General features: G+C 39.4%; 1 protein-coding gene across 6 annotated transcripts in view; it reads left to right on the top strand.

The window, feature by feature from the left end:
* The window catches only part of MICU1 (mitochondrial calcium uptake 1), a 212,784-nt gene that overhangs the window by 71,051 nt on the left and 117,917 nt on the right, over positions 1–23,816 (top strand). For 4 of the 6 annotated variants that reach the window (XM_073353624.1, XM_073353627.1, XM_073353625.1 and 1 more), the window contains 2 exons: positions 4,459–4,502; positions 19,345–19,410. In XM_073353624.1, the coding sequence (XP_073209725.1) occupies positions 4,459–4,502; positions 19,345–19,410 (110 nt within the window). The remainder of the gene's footprint in view (positions 1–4,458; positions 4,503–19,344; positions 19,411–23,816) is intronic. The other 2 variants (XM_073353622.1, XM_073353623.1) reach the window with 1 other exon arrangement.

Raw genomic sequence — 23,816 nt, 5'->3', positions numbered from 1 at the left:
TCTGCATTTTCTGTACTAGAAAAAGAAAAAAACAGGGGATTTTTCATTGTTTATTTTCCAAATTATTAAAACTGGGACAAAATCAGGTTTAAAAAAAAAGAAAGAAAAGAAAAATTGGGAGTGCGGAGAAACAAAACAAAAAAAACTATTCTAATATTCACGTTTTACTACAGTATAACTGAAACTTTTTTTAATGTACAAAGGTATATATTTTTTTCTCTCCGAGCTAGTAGTTTTTCCAGAAATCCTGCTTTTTGTGTACACTTCAAAGAAAATTATGGAAGTATCCTCACTCATGTTGAGCCTCATGCTGTCTTGGAGGTAGTCCAACTTTGAAGATAAGTGTTCTGCATCAGTAGATCCAGGGGGTACACTCAAAGCTCGCCGTGCCACATTGTTGTAATTGGGAAGTATGTCTTGATGACTGATCCAAAAAGCCAGCACATCCAGTTTCACATTGTCAAGGTTAGATAAATTCATGTCAGTAGTAAATTCTCCTTTCAGATTTGAAATGTCACCTTTAGTGGCATATGGTTGAAACACTTGGCATAACTGTCATAGTCTGCTGCAAAATTCACTTTGAGGAAGAGGTCCAAAACCTGGATGACATTCCAAAAAGTATCTTCAGCACCAAACACATGGGGGTTCAGGTTATGGGTCACAATAGTCTCCGATTTCTCACTGAGTATTTTGAATCCTTTTTTTGGTTCTCGTGTTGTGGGGTTGGAAGGATTTCCAGAAACAGCTGCGTTTTCTTGCAGTATGTTTCTCTTGCAGCTTTTGTGCTCAGTTCAGCTGAGATTTTGGTTGTCAGGATCCAGTAAATGTCTGTATTGACAAATGTGTTGGTAGTAGTCGAAGAAAACTCCAGTATTTTACCTTGGTGCACAGAATCTGGTGGTCATTTTGGTTATTTGACAGTCTCGTCAGAGTTTTTGCATTGCTGTTCTAAAAAAACAAAAGCAAACAAACCAAAAAAACTCATGATGATCTTGGAGACATATTAGCACAGTCCACATGTTATTTACACAACAGGCAGCTAATTACAAGCTCATCCACTGATGTGGCACAACAAGGGTAGGTAATCGGCATCCGGCTCTGCGCTCATCTCACACTGTGTAAAACAAAGCCTTCTACTTGTTTGCATGCTTGAAAATGGTCCCAAATCCAACGATGCAAGATTCATGTCTTTCATTTTTTCTGTAGCAGTAGCTGTTGACAGGACAATGTTAATCAGATGAGCAGGACAGCTCATACGTAGAAGCTCCAGCTTCTGATTGAGTTTAATCTCCCATGCAAACTTAGCCATGTAGTAAGCAGAATCTGTGTTAGCTGTGAACACATTTTCCCAAGTTAGTTGGTACATCTCAAACATGTCAGTTATTGCTGCGTTGACAAAACAGGTGTCAGCAGAGGGAATGAGTGTCACATCAGTACAAAACAATGCGGGTTTATTTGCTTTGAAATAAAATAACAAAAACTAAAGGCCAAGAATCAGACAGTCCAAAGCATCAGGAGACTTGTCAAAAATCAGCCTAGACACCAGATTTCCATCAATTCGTTTTATCAGTTTGGATACTGAAGTATTGTCATTTTCTTTCAGATACTTACCAGTGAGGTTGTCTGCATTAGGAAGGGTTTTTGCTGCTGGACCGTATTGTTGAACAAAGTCAGCAATAGGCCCCTCCGCAATTAACAGCGGTTGTCTGGCGAAACAAAGAGCATGCACAAATTCATTGACACAATCGTGCTGTGTCCTCTTTCATTAAAGTCCTGGTGAAAGCTCCTGATACTGTTTATCCCGAAGCTCACTTTCTTCTTTAAGCTCCTTGTGTCACTTGCTTTGACACGCTCCTTTATTCTGTCAGCACGAGGACTGACCTCAGTGCTGCAGTACTTGCAGTGCAATGCATCCTCTTCATTCCCATCTTTACTTTTCTTGAAAATTTCTGAGCACTGATTTGCTTGCTGGTATTCAGGCATAGATTTGCATTTTTGCCCCATGTTTACCTTTTTACCTTATCTATCTGTAATCCCCAAGGAATTTACCTAGTCCCTGGGGCTTTGTGTGCTGGTAGTCCCTGGTAGGAATGGGGAGCCAAGGGCAGACTCAGAGTCTGCTGGGCAACCAAGAGGGAGAAAGGAGAGACGCTATGTAGAACTACAAGGGCCACTGTTAGTTTGGGGAAGGATTGCAGGCATGCTAGCTCAGTGGAAGGGGCAGAGTGATTAACAAGGGAAAGCCCAGGAAGAAGAGCTAGCCTGACCAATACGTGGTGAGATGGCCTCCCCAGGGAGTCCTGGAGAAGGGAGAAGCCATTTTGGGAGTAGTCTGGAGCCAGCCACAGAAAGAGCAGGACTGGCTGTGTGGGAATCCAGAAGAACTCAGGCCCATCCATCCAACCCTGTAAAGAGATTGGCACTAAAGGAGGTATCCGGATGGACAGGGGCGTTACATATCTTTATCTGTGGAGGATTGATTGTTTAAATTCAGTGCCACACTAACCAGATGCAAAGCAATAGGCAGGTAATGTCTCCTTGCAAGCCAATCATAGTGCGATATTAATGTTGATATTTTCCATTCTGAGTTTTACACTGTGGAACTGCTTCAATCTCCGCATTGCAGGACATAATCATGTAAAGCATTTGTGTTTAACAAAAATAAGTGCTCAAAAAAAAATACTGAGTGGATTGATAAATGGTTGCAAATTGGTAAAAATCGAACTCCTTTAATAAAAAACTAGTCATTTATCAATGGAAATTGGCAAAAACTGAAAACGCACAACACTAAAAGTGGAGCTAGTGGTCAACTTCTGCTACCATTGTTGCAACTTACAGGATACAGTTAATTCCTTACGCAGTTTTAGTCATCAGTGTCTGAATAGGTCTCCAACACAGAACTCAGCTGGCTCAATTCTGAGTTTGGCAACAACTAAAAGAGCAATGGGAGCCTGATGTTATCATATCCAGTTAAGTAACGTTTTTACTGAAGGAGGGGGTTTGTAGAAATTCATAAGCATTAATCATGCTGTATGTATGCCTCTAACCTTGAGTAGGAGCAATATTCTTTAAGGAAGTATAACTTCTGAAAGTGCACATTGTATATAAGTGTGTACGTTTGTTTCTTGGAGTGCACACAAATATCAAGAGTGATTCCTCAGTTTAATATCCACAAATCCAGCAATCCATCTGACAATTCTCTAATTTTTCACTCAACCTATGATATTAATTACAGGAATTTTTACTGTATTGTCTCAGAAAGGTCAAAGAGATCATCATGAAGTGATGAACAGCTCCATTTTCTGCTCTGTGACTATTACGAATCTTTGAGTAGATGGGAAGCATTTTTTTCACTTATAAATAGGTGACAGTAATCTATTGTTCACCTTCCTGGACAAGTTATATTTTTCTTTCTTTTCCAATCCTTTCCTTTTCCCAGTCTGGTTAACAAGAAGATCTGATAGCTATTTAAACCACTGGCTGAAAATGTGTGGTTTCTAGCATATGTTTGTCAAACCAACAGTTGAAAATCAGTCTATGCACTCTTGTGTGAATTACTGCCAATTCTCAATAACCCAGTCATTCAGGAGTTCCACTTCTCTAAATCTCTTTACAGAATGTATTTTTTTATTGTTGTACAAATCATTTGTAAGTCTTTCCATGTTGACTATTAAACTTTCATTGTTACGCATAGACTTGGTTACACTGTAGAAGTAGATTGAAAGATGGCTTCTTTCTCAACCCTGTAAATATTATTTTCCTTCTAAGAATAAGATCCTTCTGTTTTGTGGTAACACAATGTGAGGAATACGTTAATATGAAAATCTTCTAGTTAATGCACTTGCTTATTCCTGAATGTACAGTAGCGGCCTTGTTTTTCCTTTTTATGTCCAAGACCATTCACGTGTCACTTTACCACACAAAAGCTGGCAAAATTGACTTTTGGTTGAGGTCTACCTTTGTTAATTCTGGGAGGAACACTTCTGATTTCAGGTCAATGGCCTTTCCTTTTAATCTGTTCGAAAAGGATTGCATAACCTAAAAATAATTCTTTTTAATTACACTATAAGTGCCAGTCTCATGGAAACAAGTTGATATCTAGCTAAGGATTGGTAATGGCGTAGAAATCATTTTTTTTCTAGGTCAGTAGTACAAAAGGACTAGTAGAGCATAGTGGTAGATGTGGTGGTGTCACTGTCCCTTTTGTATGTTTTCTGTGGCTAAACAGGTTTTCCTTGTCAATGCTGTGAAACAGACACCTTTCTTGAGCCCTAAGAAAAAACATGTAGATAACAGTTGATTTCCTTCCCTCTCCCTGTGCTTTCTAATCATGTTATCCTTCACATAATCTATTTTTTCTTTTAAATGCCTTATCAAAAGAGAAGCATGGAACTATGTGATTTTATATTCAAGCGCTGCTCTAAAAGTATTTTTTTAAAATCTTTTTTCCTCTTTCAGATCTAGGTCTGGATCAGTTTGTAGTGAAGCGGTATGATGGAAAGGTGAGTAGACTTTAAATCTATGGTGTCTTTTTACCTATAACTTCTTTGAGTTTCTGTTTAAAATTGTGTGTAAGTACAAATGAAATAAATATTGTCTTTTGTTTGAGCTAGAACATAGCAGTATTTTTTTATTATTTGTCTGAATAGGAAGGAATGAATAAAGACTTGTTTTAACGCTTATAGAACCAAAATAACTCCTCCCTGCTGGTGGGAGAGGGAATTGTAATGTGTAAAAATCAAACTTGATAGCATTATCCATATGTGAGGAGCACCATATTTCAGAGGGAAACCTGTTATATGCTGATCATATTACAACATTGTTTGGTCTGCCTGTATGGATGGACCCACACAGTAACCTAGCCATTTTATAGCTCTGAAGCCATATTCTTCCCTGCTGTAAATCCTCTGAAATCAATGAAATTATTCCAGGAACGAATTTGGCCCAGAGCTGTAACACAAGTGGGTAACATGGTTAAAAGACTGCTTGAACTTTTTAACACTGAGAGGGCCAAGCTGTGTTATCTAAGACAAACATATAACATAGATTTACTTAGGTGGATAGTTGTTCATCTAAAGTAATTTGGTTTAATATTCCTTTATATAATTCTGAGCACTCTATACTATCTTAGAAGGTGGCTGCATAAAAATGGAACAGTATACAAGCTTCCTGTTAACTCAACTTACTGTACAGCAATCACTAATTTAGCAAAATTGTCACTTCATCTGCAACAAAATTCCTTTAAAATCTAACCATTTTTGAGTCAAAGAAGGTAACTTTTGACCCTTTCATTGCTGAATGATATACCTGGCATGTAATGTTTAAATGTGACCAAACATATCCAGAAAGTCCTGCCATATGAATCTATAATTAAACAAAACAAACAAACCCTGCACAATTTGGGATTAAATGAATCTAAATTACTTTCATGTTTTCCATTCAATTGAATTCCTTTTTATTTTAATTTTTCATGAGAGGGTGGATGGACAAAAAGCAACGCAAGTAAACAAATAATTGGTCTTTGTTCCTTATTGCATACATGTGTTTGTTTACCCAAGCAGTAGAACATTATTCTGCTTTAAAATAGACAATACGTAGTTTGCTCTTGTCAGTCTTCGTTCTAACCAAAATTTCTTAGAAAGAAATGCTGAGTTTCACACAATTTTGGGTGATAGTTCCTCTGTTCCTGAGTACTGTACATTCTATTCCCCTCATACAGGGTAAAAGTCTCAAAGCAGAAGCAATTTGTTTGCTGAACTCAACTTTTTGTTCTGCTGAGCCTATTGCTGGGATTTCCACTTTGCAGGAAATTTTGTGATTTTGAAATTTGGGTTTGTTTAGATTTGAACAAATACAAACTATATGGAAAATTTTCCACGAGCCAGAAATTTTTTTGGGGAAGAAAAAAAAAAGTTCATTTTGAAAACACCGACCTATGATATTTCTAAAACAAAATCTGCTCCCTGGAACACTAACAGCTGTGAGTGAAATTGACATTATTAGTCATACTAGTAGATGTGATGAAACTGACAAGCATCTGAATTTCACTTAGCAGCTGCTAGGGCTCTCATGGACTATGACTCCAGGGCAGCCACACTCTGTAAACAGCCATAGGACACCAGATGGCTGGGGACACCAGACCATCCAGACTCCTGAGCCAGCTTGTCCCAGGACTTCAGGCTCCCTGCTTCATGGGAAAGAGCTTGGAAGCACTGGCATGTGCAGCTCCCTTGGAGCTGCAGACCCCATGAAGACCAGGTTCCCCAATCTTGGGGTAGTCTGCATGGTGAGGCTGCCTTGGAGCCATGGACCTGGAAGACAGGTCTCTCCAGCTGAATGCCCAGGGGATGGGGACACTAGCATTTCCAGACTTCGATTTGCCAAAAGTTTGTTGAACCTGAGATGTTCCATAGAAACACAAGAAATCTGCATTTCCCAACAAACTTAAGTCAGGAAATTTCAGACCAGCTCTACTTGAGACTTCTGCTCTCACACAATATACACACCCAATCTTGCCATACAGCATGGTGAATGTGTGACAACTGGTGGTCTTAGTGCAGGTTGAAATGTTCTGAGTTATGCTGGCCCTTAGCATCTGTTCCCTGCACTGACCATCCTCCATTCTGACTTTCTGTTGCAGACTGAAATTATGTATATAAACACGTTTGTGTAGATGCTATACCTAGATATATATGCAAAATACATTGGATGGTAGAATAAGTCTTAACATCAGTCATTAGAGTTTTAAAGTGGAGAGTGTAGTGGACTACTATTAGTAGTACTGTGCAGAACAACAGACCACATTAATTTTATGATGGTGTATTGCAGGGGCTGATATAGCATGATGCTTCTGGATCATTTTTTTTAAAGGAGGAAATAATGGCTCATGTTTGTCAGACTTCTCTGATTAAGGAGCACTAGTAACAGACTTTGGTTATGAGGATAGTGGTAATGGCAGGGGGATCAAGTTTGGCGTGAGGTTAAAGCAAGGAGATATTGGAGCTCCCTCAGTCATGCAGAGGAGCCTGGGTAAGGAGTGAAGTCACTCCTAGATCTTGTTTTCTCATATTATCTGCATCTGGTTTCAGTTAAGAAAGCACCGTCACCTCAAATTCATTCAAATGTTGATTCAGGCATCATAAAACAAACTACACTCATTCACGTTTTAGTTATGTTGGTATCGGTTAAGGAATAAAATTAGTCCTCGCATCTTTTCTCATCTGTTGTTTCCATTCATTTATCTCCCTGATTGGCTTCCCAAGAAATATCAAAGCACTTTTTATAACTGGATACAATCTTCTCCTTAGATACAGTTCTAACTTGGTGAAGCCATGACTTCGTATGCAGGTATTATTTTGTGCATTGGTGGAGATGGAGAATTTGAGTAGAAGGCTGAGAGGTGGGTTGTCCCCTTGAGCATCTTGCATGGTGTCCATTAACGTTAATGAGAATTACGGTATATAGACACGATGAAGAGAAAATAGACTTTTTCCATCTGAAATGTATTCTTTCCTTTGACATGAAAGGAGAAAATGAGCAGTCAGGTTTAAGTCAGCAGTGGTACCAAAGTACTGATACTCTGTAAACTAGAGGTTGGCTAAACAAAAGTAGAAAATAGAACTATTGTTAGTTATAAACAAAGATTTATGCCTTTGCTCTATGTAAATACTAATTTAGAGCAAGTGCCAATAAGAATAGACCCAGCTGTGTAGTCAGATGCATTTTAATTACACACTGTAAAACAAAGGTTAAGGATTCAGTGTAAATTTTCTGCATGTATGTTCCAGATAAATGTCATTGCACTGGGAAATCATCTGTATCAGCAGTTTTTTCACAAATATTCTTGTAAAATTAGAAGTCAATTCTGTAAGGTTTGTCTACGCTGCAGCTGTCAGGTGCGATTCCCAGTGCAGATAGACTAGTGTTAGCTCAGCTCAAGGTAGCATGCTAAAAATAGCAGTGTGGACACTGCAGCATGGGTGGTAGTCATCCAAGTTCAGATCCGAGGAGTTGGGCAGGCTTGAACTTGGATGACTAGCTGGAGTCTTTGCAAGTTCTGCAGTGCAGTGAGCTAGCATGAATCGATCTACTCCTGCTGGGAATCGCACCTCTTGACAGCAGTGTAGCCGTACCCTGATAGGCCACTGGAACTGGTCAAGTCCAAAAGTCTTTGATAGTGACCATGTATTTTATTGCAGCTCTGTGAGTTTTAAGTGTCTTCCTGTGCATAGGGCTGAATGCTGTAGTGGGTGCAGTGTACTTCTACCCAACTAGGGATAATTTTTCAGAGAATTGAAGGGTGGGGGAGAGAGACAAGCACAACTCTTCATTAATAGGAGCAAAATGCATTTAATTTGAATCTGCACATTGCTTCCTGAAGACCAGAGACCAGCAGCCCTAGAGGCATTCATTCAGCAAAATCTTTGGCAAGGAGGATGGACCAAATCACAGCTGCATAATTTTCTTTCACCTAGAGCAGGGCTTAAGTGTTCAGGGCGCTAGCCTACCGAGTGTTTGTACAGGGAGGGAAGAAGCTGGCTTGGTGATGTGTGTCTGTTTGTGTTCCCTCCCTCCCACCACCCCTCTTAAGCTTTATCTCTTTTGGCTAATCTGCTGCTAACCATTCACTTTTGCTCTCAAGTCTCACCTCATAATTTAGCTCAAATTATAATATGAATATAGCCTAATCTGTAATTTAATAAAAGCACTCAGAATTATCTAACCATAACTGCTCAGTCACCTGGCTTTTTATGTTGTATCACTTTTCCCTCTCTCTTGTATTGTCTGTGTAAAGCAAATGCTTATTGGGGGAGGAAATTTTTCCTGCCTGTAAAAAGAGCGTGTCTGTGGTTGTACGGAGACAGAACCTGAAAGGCACCAAGACATGCACTTTGTTAGCAGATCATTCATAGAAACATGGTATTTCTTTGAAAAACAATTTTTGTTTTTTCTAATATGTTCTGTTTGAGAGATTTTTTTTTAATTAAACTCAAATTAATCTTCATGCCAAATTGCCAGCTCTCAAAGAGAAAAGTGTATGATACTATTTAACTCTGATAGTGTGCCCGTATGGTAGAAGATATCTGTCTACCCTATGACAAGGGCAAATCTTGCTCTGCCACCTGTGGGCAAGGAGAACCATTAACACAGCAGGATCAGTGGAATCCTAGTGTGATGGGACAGATTTGAGGAGTCAGCAAAAGAGGGACAGCATCAGCGGACATTCTTTCCAAAGATGTAGGGATTGTGATATTTCAGATTAATTGTTTTTATCTTAAAATATTATTGAATTTTTGCAGAAGCATTTGAATTTCAATTACGTGTAGATTTTGTGCTGCAATCAAGTGTTTTCACTGATAAGGCTAAATTGTGAGGAGTCTGGTGGCACCTTTAAAGACTAACCGATTTATTTGAGCATAAGCTTTCATGGGTTAAAAAGCCCACTTCTCAGATGCATGGAGACAAGGCTAAATTGCGACACTTCTGAGAAACTGTTAGTCTTTTTAGGGGAAAGAATTAAACAGAATATTGCTGTCGTATGGAATAGACTTGAGTAGCGGTTTCTACCTCCTGTCGGGAAAATTACCCTGTGTAGTTGAATATAAACAAAAGCTTGCAAGCTGTCAATGATGGTATACCCTTAAATTATCATCGACCTAAGGAGGCAATAAGTAATTACAAAGGCTTTTATAGACTCTTATTTTACTTTGGAATTAAGTAACTCCTATCCAGATTCATATTTCCATGTTCTCTATTCTCCAGATACAGTTCTATATTGATCAATGCTATAGATGTAAGACACCCTCTAATTAGTTACTCTCATGTGATAGGAAAGTTGCTTTTGGTATTAAACAGTATAGTTACTTGTTATTCTAAGCATCCTTTTCAAGTACTGTATTGGGTTGCTTTACAGGGAAATAATAATAAAATAAATTGGATGGTGAAATACCTGAAGTCTAACATTTTGCTTTAGAAATATTGAGCAAATTTCTTGACCAAATCTTGAAGCAACAGTACTTACTGCTATGTAGGAGAAAATTCAACCTCTTAGCGTGCCGCACCCAGTTATATCTGAAATACCCCCCTAAGCCTCACATGGAGAGGTCTCTATGTAGCCTCTCATTTTATATTGGCAAGCAGTCATGCCTTTGCTGTGGTGGGGGGCATCAATCTCAGATAATCTCACCACTTTTTTTTAAATCAAACTTTATTTTGAAAAGGGTTTGGGTGTATGACTACTGTTGACTACATATGTTCCTTCCTACCCCATATTTTGCCCTTCTCAGTTCTGTCCTATCCTTGTAATATAGTTGTTTGCATTTTTGAAGCATTTTTATTTTTGTATTGGATTTTATAATGTTGTATAGTGCTTGACTGGGGGCTTCAGAGGGTGGAAAGTGGGGGAATAAAATAAGGAATTACGCAGCATCTGAAAGATGTCAGCACCAAAAAGCAACTGTCTCTTTAAGATCACATGTCCCAGGACCCAGATTAAATAGGATTAATATAATGAAGCAGTAGATTGAATAACTTTAAATACAACAAGTAATGTTTTCAAAAGCCCCTAATGACTTAGGAGTCTAAGTCCCATTTTCAAAAGTAACTTAAGCACTTAGGAGCCTAAGTCTCATTTAAAGATTTTAAAATGAGATTCCTAAATTGTCTAAGCACTTCTGATTACAGTGATCTATATAAACGAATGAGTAGGTAGGCAACATGGTGTAGTGGATAGTGCATTGCTCTGGGATCAGGAGACCTGAGTTGTGTTCCTGGCTCCACCGATGGCCGGCTGTGTGTCTGTCTGCCTTGTGAAAGTAGCAAATCTTGCTTAGCCGTCTGTGGGCAAGGAGGCCCATCAACACAACAGGATCAGTGGAATCCTATGGGAATGGGTCAGATAAGGTTAGAAAATTGACTTAAAACATCAGAAAGTTTCTAATAGTGGCACTGGCAGATATTTCTATCCTGCACTGTGCTTTTCTATCCATACTGTAATTAACCTCATACTGTTGTATGTTCCCAAGTTTTCTTCACTTGCCTCCTTACTTCCTTTCTCCCCTTCTATCCTCCAAAACCAAACCCCTAAACCCTTTTATTCTACAATTAAGATTACTATTATGTTTGATGCTCACATTGCGTATGGACATGTAAGAAGACAAGGCCCTTCCTCTGAAATGCTTATGGGCCAAGTATCAAAGACCGATGCTTTTATATACACAAATGACCATAACATGCTTCTAGCCCGAGGAGCTGGTTATGTTTTGCTCAATAATCTTAGCAATCATTATCAATACAGAGCCCTGAAATAAGCCAAACTTTGATGCCCTCTGAGCTGAATCAGTTAGTCATGTAGTTATAAGGTCTCCAGCTGATGTGGCCTTTGTGTATCTTGACCTGTGAATTCTCATGCTTGTACAATGTACTTGGAAGATGTATCCTTTCATTGAAATGTATGAATCTTTAGATTCAGGTATTATTTCAGTTTGGTTTTGTTTAAAAAAAATCTTTAAGGCTAAGAAAATGCTTGGTTGCTTATATTAAATTGTATATGCATGGCACAGAAACAACCCTGTGGAAACCCTTATTATGAGGATTATTTTGCATCCATGTATGGGTCAAGTGTGTGCTCCCTCTTTCCTCTCTCACCCTATCCACCAACAGTCTGTGACATAATTACTTTCTGCCAAAACTAGAAATATTTGCTATTACTTTTTTGTATTACAAACTTTTTTATTCATTTTCACTGGGTTTGTTTGGCAAATATTCCTGAATGTTACTGATTGCTGTATGTGCTCCTTACTTCCTGTTCCTAGGTGTTGAGCGATTCTTTGTTCTTGATGTCATTAATTGATTTTGCTGTGTTGCAATGTTGCATAATATGTAATATTTGTGGGATTTTTATTTTAATTTTGGTTTTGGTTTTTGTTGTAACCAACATTCCCTGATTTTCTTCCCTCTTTCTAACCCTCTCCCCTCTCATCAGGATTTCTGGCAGGTACTGACTTGTCAGCATGTGCTTTAAACAGTTTGCGCTTCAAAACCCATAATATGCACCTTTTTTTAAAAAGGGACAGTGTATACGTCTGCCTTCCCCCACTCCCTTAAAGTATTTTTTAATTTGTGTCCTTTTTATTTAGCACATAAATAATAGATATTTTTATCTCAAAATATTAAAATTTAAATCATGCCAATGAGAATACAGTCCCTCGAGTAACTTTTTAATAAGTGTCGTTATTCATGGAAACCGATCATCTGGAAGAACCAGAAGATATTAGTGCCTGTTTTCTTACTTTTTTGGTACCTCCTCTTGCAGGCTAGGATTTACTTACATTGTTTGTTAGAATTCAGTGCAATAGTACATTGATGGAAAATGAAATTTCCTTTCCAAGCCATGGAATAATTTTCATTCTGTGATAATGGACAGGCATTTCTCAAACCAAAAGTAAATGGCAAAATGTTTTTAAGGGAAATTGCAGGCATTTGAATGTGCATGGATCTTGAAAAGACTGTTTTATACACTTGCATGCATTTTTAACTTTATGTAGCTACAACATTAGCAAGAAATAACTCATAAATAAGACCACACTTTATAAAATGACTTATGGGAAAAGGAAATGACGGACAACAGAGAGGTTCTACTTTGCATTCTTGAAGAGAGACCCATACCCAGAATAGGAATGAGCAGGTAGTACAAGAGAGTAATGCCATGCGTGGTATTCAGGTGGCAGCCAGCTACAGAGTTCAAGGAGAGCCCTTCTGAGGTGAATAGGGAAAGAACACTCTTTTGAAGAGGGTTCTGTTGCTGAGTTACTATTTGTGCCTTATTAAAAAGCATTCCTTGTGCCCTATATCATTCTGATCTCAGTGCTGTGGTACAGAAGGACAGGGCCGGCTCTACAGTTTTTGCCGCCCCAATCAGTGAAAAAAAACTGCCGTCACAGACGGCAAAAGGGAGAAGCTGCCACTGAATTGCCGCCGCGGCCAGCAGGACAGAGGAGCTGCTGCTGAATTGCCGCTGCTGCGGAAACATTGCCACCTCTTTCCAACTCCCGCCCCAAGCACTGCTTGGAATGCTGGTGCCTGGAGCCAGCTCTGCAGAAGGAGTTAGAGCAGCCTAACAACAGAAAATGTCTCTGATTTAAATGCAATTATCTGTGTTAAGGTTCTAACACTTGCTTTTCCTAGTGTTTGAGTGGAGAGTTCTGTTCATAGGGTCCCCAGAAAACAAAGTAGTCTCTGAGTACGCTAACTTACACTAGTCTGATAGTGGGCTACATAAATTGCTGTGTGTAGGGACAATGTGGTGACTCGCTTGAATAAATTAAGACTATGCTTTATGAAATAGGCACAACTGATTATATATACGATTATTTATCAGAAGGATGAAAGTCCAGGTGACTTTAATTTCTAGATTTAAGTTATTTTGTTCTGTTTCTCATGCCATCAAAACCAGCTGAGTTATCAAGCCCCTGTATCAGGTGTTAAGAAGGGAAATTTGGTCAACCCCTTAACAATGCTATTGAGCTTTGTACTGGTATAGCTTGGATTTCAGTTATAACATGTTAAGCTGGAGACTTCTTACCCTCAAATGAGTTTAGCTCTTCATTTATAGGTGGAGCTGATAGTGCCCCCTGTAGTTAAGGTTGCTTGACATTTTCCATTATTTTCAGGGGCTTATAACTTTGCTGACCTATCCATTCCGGTGGGCTGCCTCAGGTTTCTCCTCCTTTTTTTTTCTTTCTTTTTTTTAGTGTTTCTGCTAAAACCATTGAGCTGTTTCTGAGAACAAGATTGGGGAAAATATGTTTAATGTGAAAAAAAACTTCTTCCAGCTGTTTCTTTAACAAGCTCTCGCACCTCCTTGCTTTGGAGCAAGGGCCTGAAATCTGGCAGTTACCCTGGATAGGTCTTTTGTCATCTCTTTGAAAATTTGCTAAAACTTGGCCAAGTAAGAAGCTTTGAAAATTCTCAGTTTGCTCATGCTCAGTAGAGATTTGTTAGCGTTTGGCTACTAAACTCTCCAAAGATGCCATCTGCACTGAGCATGCTCCATCCCAGAGCTGCTTAGGTTGAGCAGGACTCTAGGTTGCTCCTCCTGCTTGCTGAGAGCTGCTGTGCTGCAGGCACAGGAACTGAGAACAGGGAGAGACTCACCTGTGTTCTCCTTGCCTGGCCCAAAGCTGCGTTGAGGAGGAGGAAGCAGCTTGGTTTGAATATAGAGGACAGAGGAGAAGAGGGAGAACTGGAGCAGGATGGTGGAGTGGGCGGCAGGAGGCAGAGGGGGAGAGGACTGAGCACAGCAGGAGCTAGTGTGTGTGCACAGATGTTTGGTTTTATTAAGTGCAGAAGGGAAGCGATCTGGATGTGGGAGGGTGTGGTTTTGCTGGAAAGCGGGGGAGGAGAGTTGCGTGCTGGGAGCCAGGTGATGATTTTGGATTTGGATCGAAGTAAGGGTGCAATAGATAGGAGGAGGGGCACAGACCCCCACCCTCCAGACATAAACACTACTACAAATTCAGGATCCTGGTCTTTCAGGTGGGAATGGAAGGGGGCAGAGTTCTGAGCATGTAATAATGCACAAACCAGATCCAGGCTGCCTGCTCCCTGGAACCAAATTGGTCACTGGGGAATCGCCAACACAACCAGAGTTTGGGGGAGAGGCTGCAACAAATCTGCCTAGCCCTGCCTGTCTCTATCTGGGGCTCAAGCGCATTGCCCCCCCCCCCACCTCCTCCCTCCGAATTGTATCCTGCAGGGGACTGCAGAGACATACCTTGGTCCTCCAACAGGTGGGCAGCTCCATGGAGTAGGCGTTGGGCACATGATTATGTGCTCTGGGCCCTACTCATGGCTGCCCTGGCCTAGCACGTGGAGCCACTGAACGAGGTTAGGCTGCTGAGCTTCCTCTGCAGTTGTGAGGATGGCAGATTCTGCAATGCATAGTTGCTGGAGAAATGCAGTCAATCCTCTCTTCTAGCGTAGGGACCTCTGGGATAAGTGGAATGAGCCTGGAACTGATGGTAGCTCAAGGAGATGATGGCTCCTAAAAGGTGAAGCTCCTTTACCTCTGTACAATGGGTGGAGCTTCATCTGTGCCCGTGGAGGTGCCCACTATGTACCACTGAGCGCTTCCATACCAGGTGCAGAGGGGTCCTGGCCACTGCCCCAGAAACACTGGCCACAAAATCTCTCTGAATGAGAATTTCAGGAACATCTGACAATCCCAGGGAGACATTCTCATGGTCTGCCTCCAATTACATGCTGGGCCCCATGGAGACCTTCCCCTCAAATCACCAACCCCTGTTTTGAGGTTTTAGAGTGCACTCTTTCCTCCAGAGTCTGCAGTTGAATCCAGGAGTCTTGAATTGCTACATTTCTCTGCTGACAGCAAATAGCCATGAAATCCACTGGTAAAGGAAATTACATTTAAAAAACTGTTAGAAGAATGTTAAGGTGGCAAAGTCAAACATGCAAAAGCTAGCAAGTACCAGAATTAAGGTTTCATATGCAATTCAGCCCCCTTGTGTGTATGCATTATGATATCCTTTAACGATAGGATCACACACTGGTTTTTTTCCCTGTCACATTCTGTGAATTGGTAGTTTTCGCATATTTCTTCATTCATTGTGTGGCTCCAGGCCTTATTTACGTTTCAGTTCCTGCTCTCAATACAGAACTATTATTTTCCTCTTTGGCTTTCCTATAGTGGTCATCGCTGTAGCAAGTAAATGCATCACTACGCATTACACTGCAAATGTTAATGAATTTATCTTCACGAAACCCCTCTGAGGTAAAGTGGTGGTGATTTTTTATATTTTACATCTGGTGAATCTAAGGCACGGACACATTAAAGATCAATATTGTCAAATGTGTCACTTTTAGATGCTAACTTGAGATATCTACACCCTGGTTTTTCAGAGCACTTTGCGTTTTATAGCATGTATATTCAGAGCACAGCTCCAATTGATGTCAGTTGCAGCTGTGTGTGCTCAGCATGTCTGCAGATGTGGCCTCACTGTGGGAATCCAGAATATAAGGAGCATGCAAGTGACCACCACCTCTGAAAAGTGTGGTTGAAGTGACTTGTCTAGCATCACAAAGGAGCTCTGAGGCAAAGGCGTGGATAGAATCCAATTCTCCAGGGCAGCATTAAACTTCCTTAACCATGAAACTATCCTTTCTCTTCCGGCAGTTCCCTCTCATTCAGTACTCATCTCCCAACTAAAAATAAGCAGGGAACTTAAAGACAACAGTTTCAGTCACTACTCAACTCTGATTAAAGCTACATTTATGTCACTGAGGTCATGGAAGTCAGGGAATCCATGACTTCCAGAGATCCTCCATGACATTCTCTGCTTAGCCCCAGTGGCTGCTGGACTCAGGAGCTGGCAGGCAGCAAGGCCCTGGCAGGGTTCCAGTGATAGGTGACAGCAGTGACAGGCGACGGGGCCCCCTGCAAGGTTCCAGCGACAGGTGACAGACTCCTAAGGGGGCCCTCCTCAGAGTTCCAGCGATGGGCGACAGCCTCAGGGAGGGGGACACATGGGGCGAGTGGCTGGGGGTGTCCCATTTTCTCTTTGGAAAATATGGTCACCCTGCAGCTCCCTGATGCCGTGGGTGGAGGGGGATCCCAATAGCTCCCAGCCACCATTGTGGCGGGGGAAACCATTTAGTCGCAGCAGCAAAAGTCACAGACAGGTCACAGCTTCCGTGAATTTTTGTTTATTGTCCGTGACTTTTACTAAAAGTAACCACAACAAAATCTTAGCCTTAACCAGGATTCATTCCCTGAGCAGTGCATTTAATGAGGCTGGAAAAAATAGTATGTGATCTCATAATTAAAGACTTCATCAAATGCAATTGCGCAAGGGGGACAAGATGGGTGAGATAATAGCTTTTGTTGGACCAACTTGTCTCTGTCACCAACAGAAGTCAGTCCAATGAAAGATACTCCCTCACTCGCCTAGTCTCTCTCATATCCTGGGACTGACATTACTACAACTACACTGCAATGCACCAGGGGATCAAACTAAGGTTGCATAGTCAACCTTAGTACTTTCATTTCCTAATTTTTGATTTTGCAACCTTAACATACTTTTTGGATGTGATTTATCTATAGACCAGTTCTGAGATACTGCTTAGCACATTTTACATTAGGCAGCATCTTTACACCTTTCTTTACATCTTTCCAAATTAGCATGAGGAGGAGACCAGAAAGGCCAGTGGGTTTATTCTCTTAAATCACCAAGCAGGGAGTTCAGGAATTGGAACTTTTGTTCTTGGCAGTAGAAAAGCTCTTCACCTCAAAGTTCTAGGCACACATTCTGATAAAGTCTATCATTTTTTATAATTAAAAAATTATTAATAAGGGCATGTGAAGACTGGTCTATAATTGATAAACTAGAACCTCTCACCACCGACCAATTTTTTTTGATCAGTCCTGAGAAATCTTGAAAGCCCAACAGTACCTGCAGCACTGAGTTGTTGGTCCTTTTAGATGGGTGAAAAGTAATATCCCTTCACAGATGAAAGATTGTATTTGTTACGTTCTTTGTGTGATGTTTTTGCAGTACCCTGTGGTACATTGAAAATGTCGGCACCTATAGCCTAAAAATAGCTTAATGGTGGAAAATTAAACTTTATTCTTAAGCAACTATTGCTAAATTGCAATGATGGTGCAATGTTGCTCTAAACCAAAGAGTAAATAACTTTGTTTGAAAAGGAAGTGTGTATTTGATATACTAATATAAGCCTTGTTAAAATGGCATAAGTTTGCATCAATTTTGAGTCCTGGGGAGCTCCACCAGTGGGAAATCAAAGTATAGACTGTCCCTTTTCAGAGGCATTTCCTTCTTGCTTTTCTAGCAGGGGTTTCTCCCTTGCATGTCCAGTTCCTGCTGCCTGTGAACGTCTTGGAAAGTTTGTGCTTTTTCTCTTGACTGCATAGAATGCTGGCCTTGCATTTCAGGTGCGGTTTGTTTAACAGTGACGGATATTTACTGTGTTGCTGAGAGGAGTATCTGTAAATTTCTTTTTCCAGTCTCAGGAGACCACCAACAGTAATGGTAGCTGCTTAATTCTTGATTCTCCTGAAAATGTCTAAATTCCCATTTAGAGGAAGAAAGCCCAGGGAAAGGTTTTATGTCTCATCTTCAGATATATCCTAAAGATAAAAGATTTACATTAAAATTCTTTCCATTAGTATGTGCTACTCAGAGATGATAAGCCAAAGTGCTTTCCTGACTAAAATAAAGAACACGCGAGTGGGTATTTTCCTAACTTTTCTAAGCTACTTTTTAATATTCTGATACCTCTGAATTTGACATTCAGAACCCGTTTTTGTTTATATGAAGATACAACAGGAGCATTCTAGAACCTGCGGATAGTGTTACTATATGCAGAGGCTTAAAACTCAACTATAAAATTCACTATTCAATGAAATGCTTCAAAAGACTAAGCTTGAGCAATTTTTTTTATTTTCAGACTTAAAAAAACTAGACCACCCTTATGTAACATTGGTTGTGAAATATATTGCTTTTAAAAAAGTCAATAAAAAGGAAAAAACAATTAATGGGAGATATATATATAATATAATTTTGTCTGTCCTTGCTTCAGGGTACACTGCAGGACCGATCTGCATAGTTTTGCCTCTGGACTCTTCAAGCTGAAGGACTTTTTTTTTTTTTTTTTTTTTTAATTTAATGGCTGTTTTAACTGGATAGTCAGGTGCCAAGGTGATGGGTGCCACTTATAAATCTTTAAATGGCTTTGATGCTTTAGAATTTGAATAGCATTTTATCTGACTATGTAGTATCAGTCTTTTGGTATTTTGAAAACAGAAATAAAATGTCCTTGGTATTAATATTTGAAAACATGGCCACTGGGTATTTAACCCATAACCTTCCTGGGAATTTCATAACTGTCCTTTATATACATGTATATCTTTGTACATGCTCCAAGAGAGGTACTGTTACAGAATATCTGCTCAAATTCACTTTCAGAAGAACTGTCTTAAAAGTTTACACAGATCTAGGTTGCACTGGTTGTGAAGGAGTTTTTCTGGTTGAAGTAAGCAATGTGCATTTACCCAGGCTCTGTCTAGACTATGAAAATAGGAGACACATTTGCACATTCTGAATGCTGCTGAGCACTATTGAGTTGACCAAGATCAGTTAATATTTTTAAAGGAGTCTATCCTGGTCTAAGCTAGATGCTATGTGGAAATGAAAAATGTGCTAATTAAAATGTGTTGACTAACATGATTCTAAAACATTGCCTATTTTCCTGGTCTAGCTGTGCTCATAGCAGGATCTCTGTTTGTTTTATTTAAATGGACGCTGCCAGTCAGGAGGGGCCCAGGAAAGTAAAATACCATGCAGCACGCCAGAACTAATTGTGTACGGTATACAGGTATATTGCTATGTAACTTTGTGAATGTTCTTGGTATTGATTGGATGTGATTTCAGAGAACCTTAAACAGTGACTTTAAAAACACAAGCAATTTGTCTAAAAAGGAAATGAAAGAGAAAATCATCCCCATGGGACTTCTGCAAGGGACGTGGCTTTCCATTAGAAAGAAGTTTGTTTGACAAATGTCCCTTTGATTCCCATAAATATCTGTGAAAAATTGCTTTCTTTTTTGTAGTACTAGTTTAAAACTAGAACACAGAAAATCATAAATGAAAATGCAAAAATGCTGAAGGTCTAACTACAAAATCCAGGAAATTCAGAGCAAAGGCTGGTATGCTGTAACTTATCCTAATGGACATCAAAATTGATACAGATTTAGAATATCTCTACAATATTTAGTCCTCTGAGACAGATGAGAGATACTGTTTCAGTCTTGATCCTGAATACGCTGATTGTTGTAAAGCTTCAAACCAAAACATTTCTAAGTCTTTTTTTTTCCAGTGTGAATATTCATGGCTGTCTATGAAAGAAAAGTTTATAACGTTTTAGTGTATGTATTAAATAGTCCATAGAACTAAAGGTGGTCAGTTGGGAATGAAAGGGAATTTGCTTTACAGCAAGCTGAAATTTACAGTATCTTAAGCATTCATTTTTCATAGATGGATACACAATTTCTGTAATGTTAAAGAATTAAAAAGGGAACAAAAACTTAATCTCAACAGCTGTTGTAAATCAAAAATGGATAAGGTTGAGCTATAGTCTGTCATTAATTCACAAACAAAAAAATCTAATTTCTGGGTGAAATTACTAATTTCATTACATGCACTATGCTTTGTTGTTTTGGAAGGGGAAAACTGAAGCGATTGCTTGAGATGCACAACTTTTTGATGCTTTGATGCACATGAGCCCGAAGTGGGTATTGAAACATAAGCATTAATTGCATGGATAAACTTGCTGAATGTATGTTTACATCCCCCAGGATGAAATACATACTGTCATTTTAAATGACTTGCCAAAGTACTTTTTTTCCAAAAGCAGCACATTAAATGTTGTTCGTTAAGTAGTTTTTGAAATGCAAAATGAAATGGTGCTACAGGGGTTTATTTAGATTAGCTTTTTAAATGCAACAGAGGTGAATAGTGAAATTCACAGAACTCTCTGACCTTGCGGAGAAGACAGAAGTAAATCTGTCAAAAGATACAGCTTTATATATTCATTTATCTGAATATTAGATGACGTGTATACTTTGATAGTTTAACTGTAAATCATGCCTGGCAACAGCCAGAGCACTAGATTCTCTTATTGCTCCTCCACTGGCATTCTAACAGGGTGGCAGTGCAGATGCTTATACTGGGCAGTCAGCCAGAAGATTCCAGTCCTGTGACTTCACCACCACGTCCCTTTTTATTTAACACTCTGGACTTCTCTCCTGAGTGAGCCCTGAAGGATATGATTTTTTGCTCCCAACTTAAAAAAACAAAAACCTCCAGAGGGTATAGAAAGTGAGGTGGGGGAAAGGTACCAAGTTGGGTTTTACAGGAAACCTAAATTTAGATTTGGTTTAGCTGACATGAATTTGTCTGCAACTGCAAGCTGTCCCATTATTTGGCAGTCTTTGCTCGAGAAAGGGCCAGACCTCTCCAGGGCCTAGCTGTGTGGCAAGTCAACATCAAGATGCACTGGCAGAATGAGAGGAAGCTTGCATAATATTTCTCAATGCTTTACTTGGTTACAGCCTCTGTATATGTCACTTGAGAACTAAAAATCAAAAATTCCTTTAAGGGGGAAAAAGGAAAAAAATCAATATCCCTGCCCCCTTCCACTTTCATTAGCTGAGATCAGAGTAAGAAAAATCAAACATTTTTCTTGACCTTGTATTTGTCAGGCTTTTGACAGAGTTTATAAAGGTGGGGAAACAATTTCCATATTTTTCTGTGTTTGCCTTAGGGGAAAAGAGTACCAAAATGACTGCTCAAAACTCCTGGCTAAATGATGGAATTGCTTTTCTGGTATTTATTGCAACACACACAACACTCTGGAAAGCAAGAACATACATCAGTGTTGTTAGTTGCCTTAAGATAACTTTTTTTTTTTCTTCCATTAGATTAAATTGTCATTCTTGGATCTGCTTGTTGCTAGAAAGCCTAAATTTTATGGAATAGACTGAGCTTCCTTCTTTAAATGTAGATCAACCTTTCAGCTGCATGGTCAATGTTTAGCAAAGTTTGTAAGATCAATTGACGGTATGAATCTGTTTGATAAAAATTTTACTGAGTTTGTTACATAGAATATCAGGGTTGGAAGGGAACAGGAGGTCATCTAGTCTAACCCCCTGCTCAAAGCAGGACCAATCCCCAATTTTTGCCCCAGATCCCTAAATGGGCCCCCTCAGGGATTGAGCTCACAACTCTGGGTTTAGAAGGCCAATGCTCAAACCACTGAACTATCCCTCCAGCCCATGTTCACGGAATATACACAGACTTGTTTGTAATGAAATAAATTATGTATTTGATTTGTAAATGTATCTGTTTATGTATGCTTGTTTGTGTGCTTGTGTCTAATGTGATTCATTGCTTGATAAAAATTATTATAAATATTTTTACAGTGCGTTGCTCACTTGCGAATTCCCACCTATGAATGTTCTTTAGGCAATGTTGTATGATCTTAACTGGTTGCTCAGTTTTTTTTAATGTATTTTACATAGGGTTGACTTTTTTTTAATTTGTTTGAAAATTCTTGGTTAATCATTTTAACTTGAGCACATGAAATTTGAAGGTTGTACTGAAGTTGTACCAGTAACTAATCGTGCCAATTATAAAGACGACTCATTGCCTAAAGAGTTTTAATTTTGCTTTTGTCAGTTTTCTCTGTTTTAATTCCTCATGTTAACCTTTCAGCTGTAATATAACTCATGCTATGTTGTAATGAAACAGCAGAAAAAATAGACTGCACAAAAGGTGTTGATGGCATTGACTAGAAGTCAGAGCTTTATAGACAAGAGGAAATATATTTTAATAAAGAGAGAATTGGGTATCGATTTTGTGCCTTTAATGTCAATAGGCTTTATAGCATTTCAAAAAGTTTTAAACAATCCATGTGATGGTTTCTCATAGCTTGTGGTGTTCAGAATCCTTGAGGCAACTTTGAATCTAGAATTGTCATTAGTTTTAGATACTGATACATTTTTCTTTTCAGGTGGGTGAGCAAACAAATGCAAAAAAGGCCCAGTAAAATCCTCTGTTAAGTCACACTGTAAAATATATGGATATAGTTCCATTTATTTGTCTCTTAAACGTTCCTCTCAACTTCACCGGTAATTCTCAGTTAAACTTTCAACCTTTTATCTTCAATGTGCATACTTGGCTAAACCCTAACCATACAAGAAAGCCAGTCCTTGGAGATTTTCATTTCTGGCACATCTGATAGGCTGTATCTTTCACAACAGATAGTCAGTATAGTTCTCCTTCTACCCTCAGATACTATTAAACTCTGTCCTGCTGGTTTGGATGGGATCGCCATTTTAAAACCCAGTTTAGGACTATAACAGAATTTAAAAGAGAACTGGATAAATTCATGGAGGTTAAGTCCATTAATGGCTATTAGCCAGGATGGGTAAGGAACGGTGTCGCTAGCCTCTGTTTGTCAGAGGGTGGAGATGGATGGCAGAAGAGAGATCACTGGATCATTACCTGTTAGGTTCACTGCCTCTGGGGCACCTGGCATTGGCCACTGTCAGTAGACAGGATACTGGGCTGGATGGACCTTGGGTCTGACCCAGTATGGCCATTCTTATGTTCTTATGTTAACAAAGTGTGGTCTACCCTTTGTTCTAGCACCAGTTGACTGCATTTCATTAAAATGGGTATTGAATTCTTACCCTGTCGATGTCTGCAGAACAACAGAGCTCAACTATTGGTGGGCACCTATGTTTGGCATTAGTCTCTTGAAAAATCCACTTGCTCAAACCTAGAAGGAAGTTTTCCCTAGGCACGGGTAATCAACTTCTGCAGGTTATAATCTTTCATTTAAAATAACTCGAAACTTTTAGCACCTCTGTGGAGAATATCTTCCAAATGTTATGTGGAAGACAACAAAATATACATGATGAACAAAAATACAAATTAGAAATACCAGCAGTTTTTTTAATATGCTCACTCCTTCTCAAAAAACAGCAACAATGGAAGAGTCTGAACATCCCATCGTACAAAATTACATCTCTTTTTGGCAAATGGACTTTGTTCTTGCTTCTACTGAAATTGGTGTTAAAGCTCCCAATAACTTGAATGGGATCAGAATAGGCCTCATGGTGGTAGCATGCATTAGTTTCCCATGTTTATATCTAACCTCTGACAAATAATAGTAGATTAAGTAGGTTTTTAAAAATAGTTATGTTCTTTACTCAAAGC

This window comes from Lepidochelys kempii, chromosome 7, assembly GCF_965140265.1.
Source record: "Lepidochelys kempii isolate rLepKem1 chromosome 7, rLepKem1.hap2, whole genome shotgun sequence".
NCBI lineage: Eukaryota > Metazoa > Chordata > Testudines > Cheloniidae > Lepidochelys > Lepidochelys kempii.
Note: the sequence above shows the minus strand (reverse complement) of the source record. Positions and strands in the feature narration are given on the sequence as shown.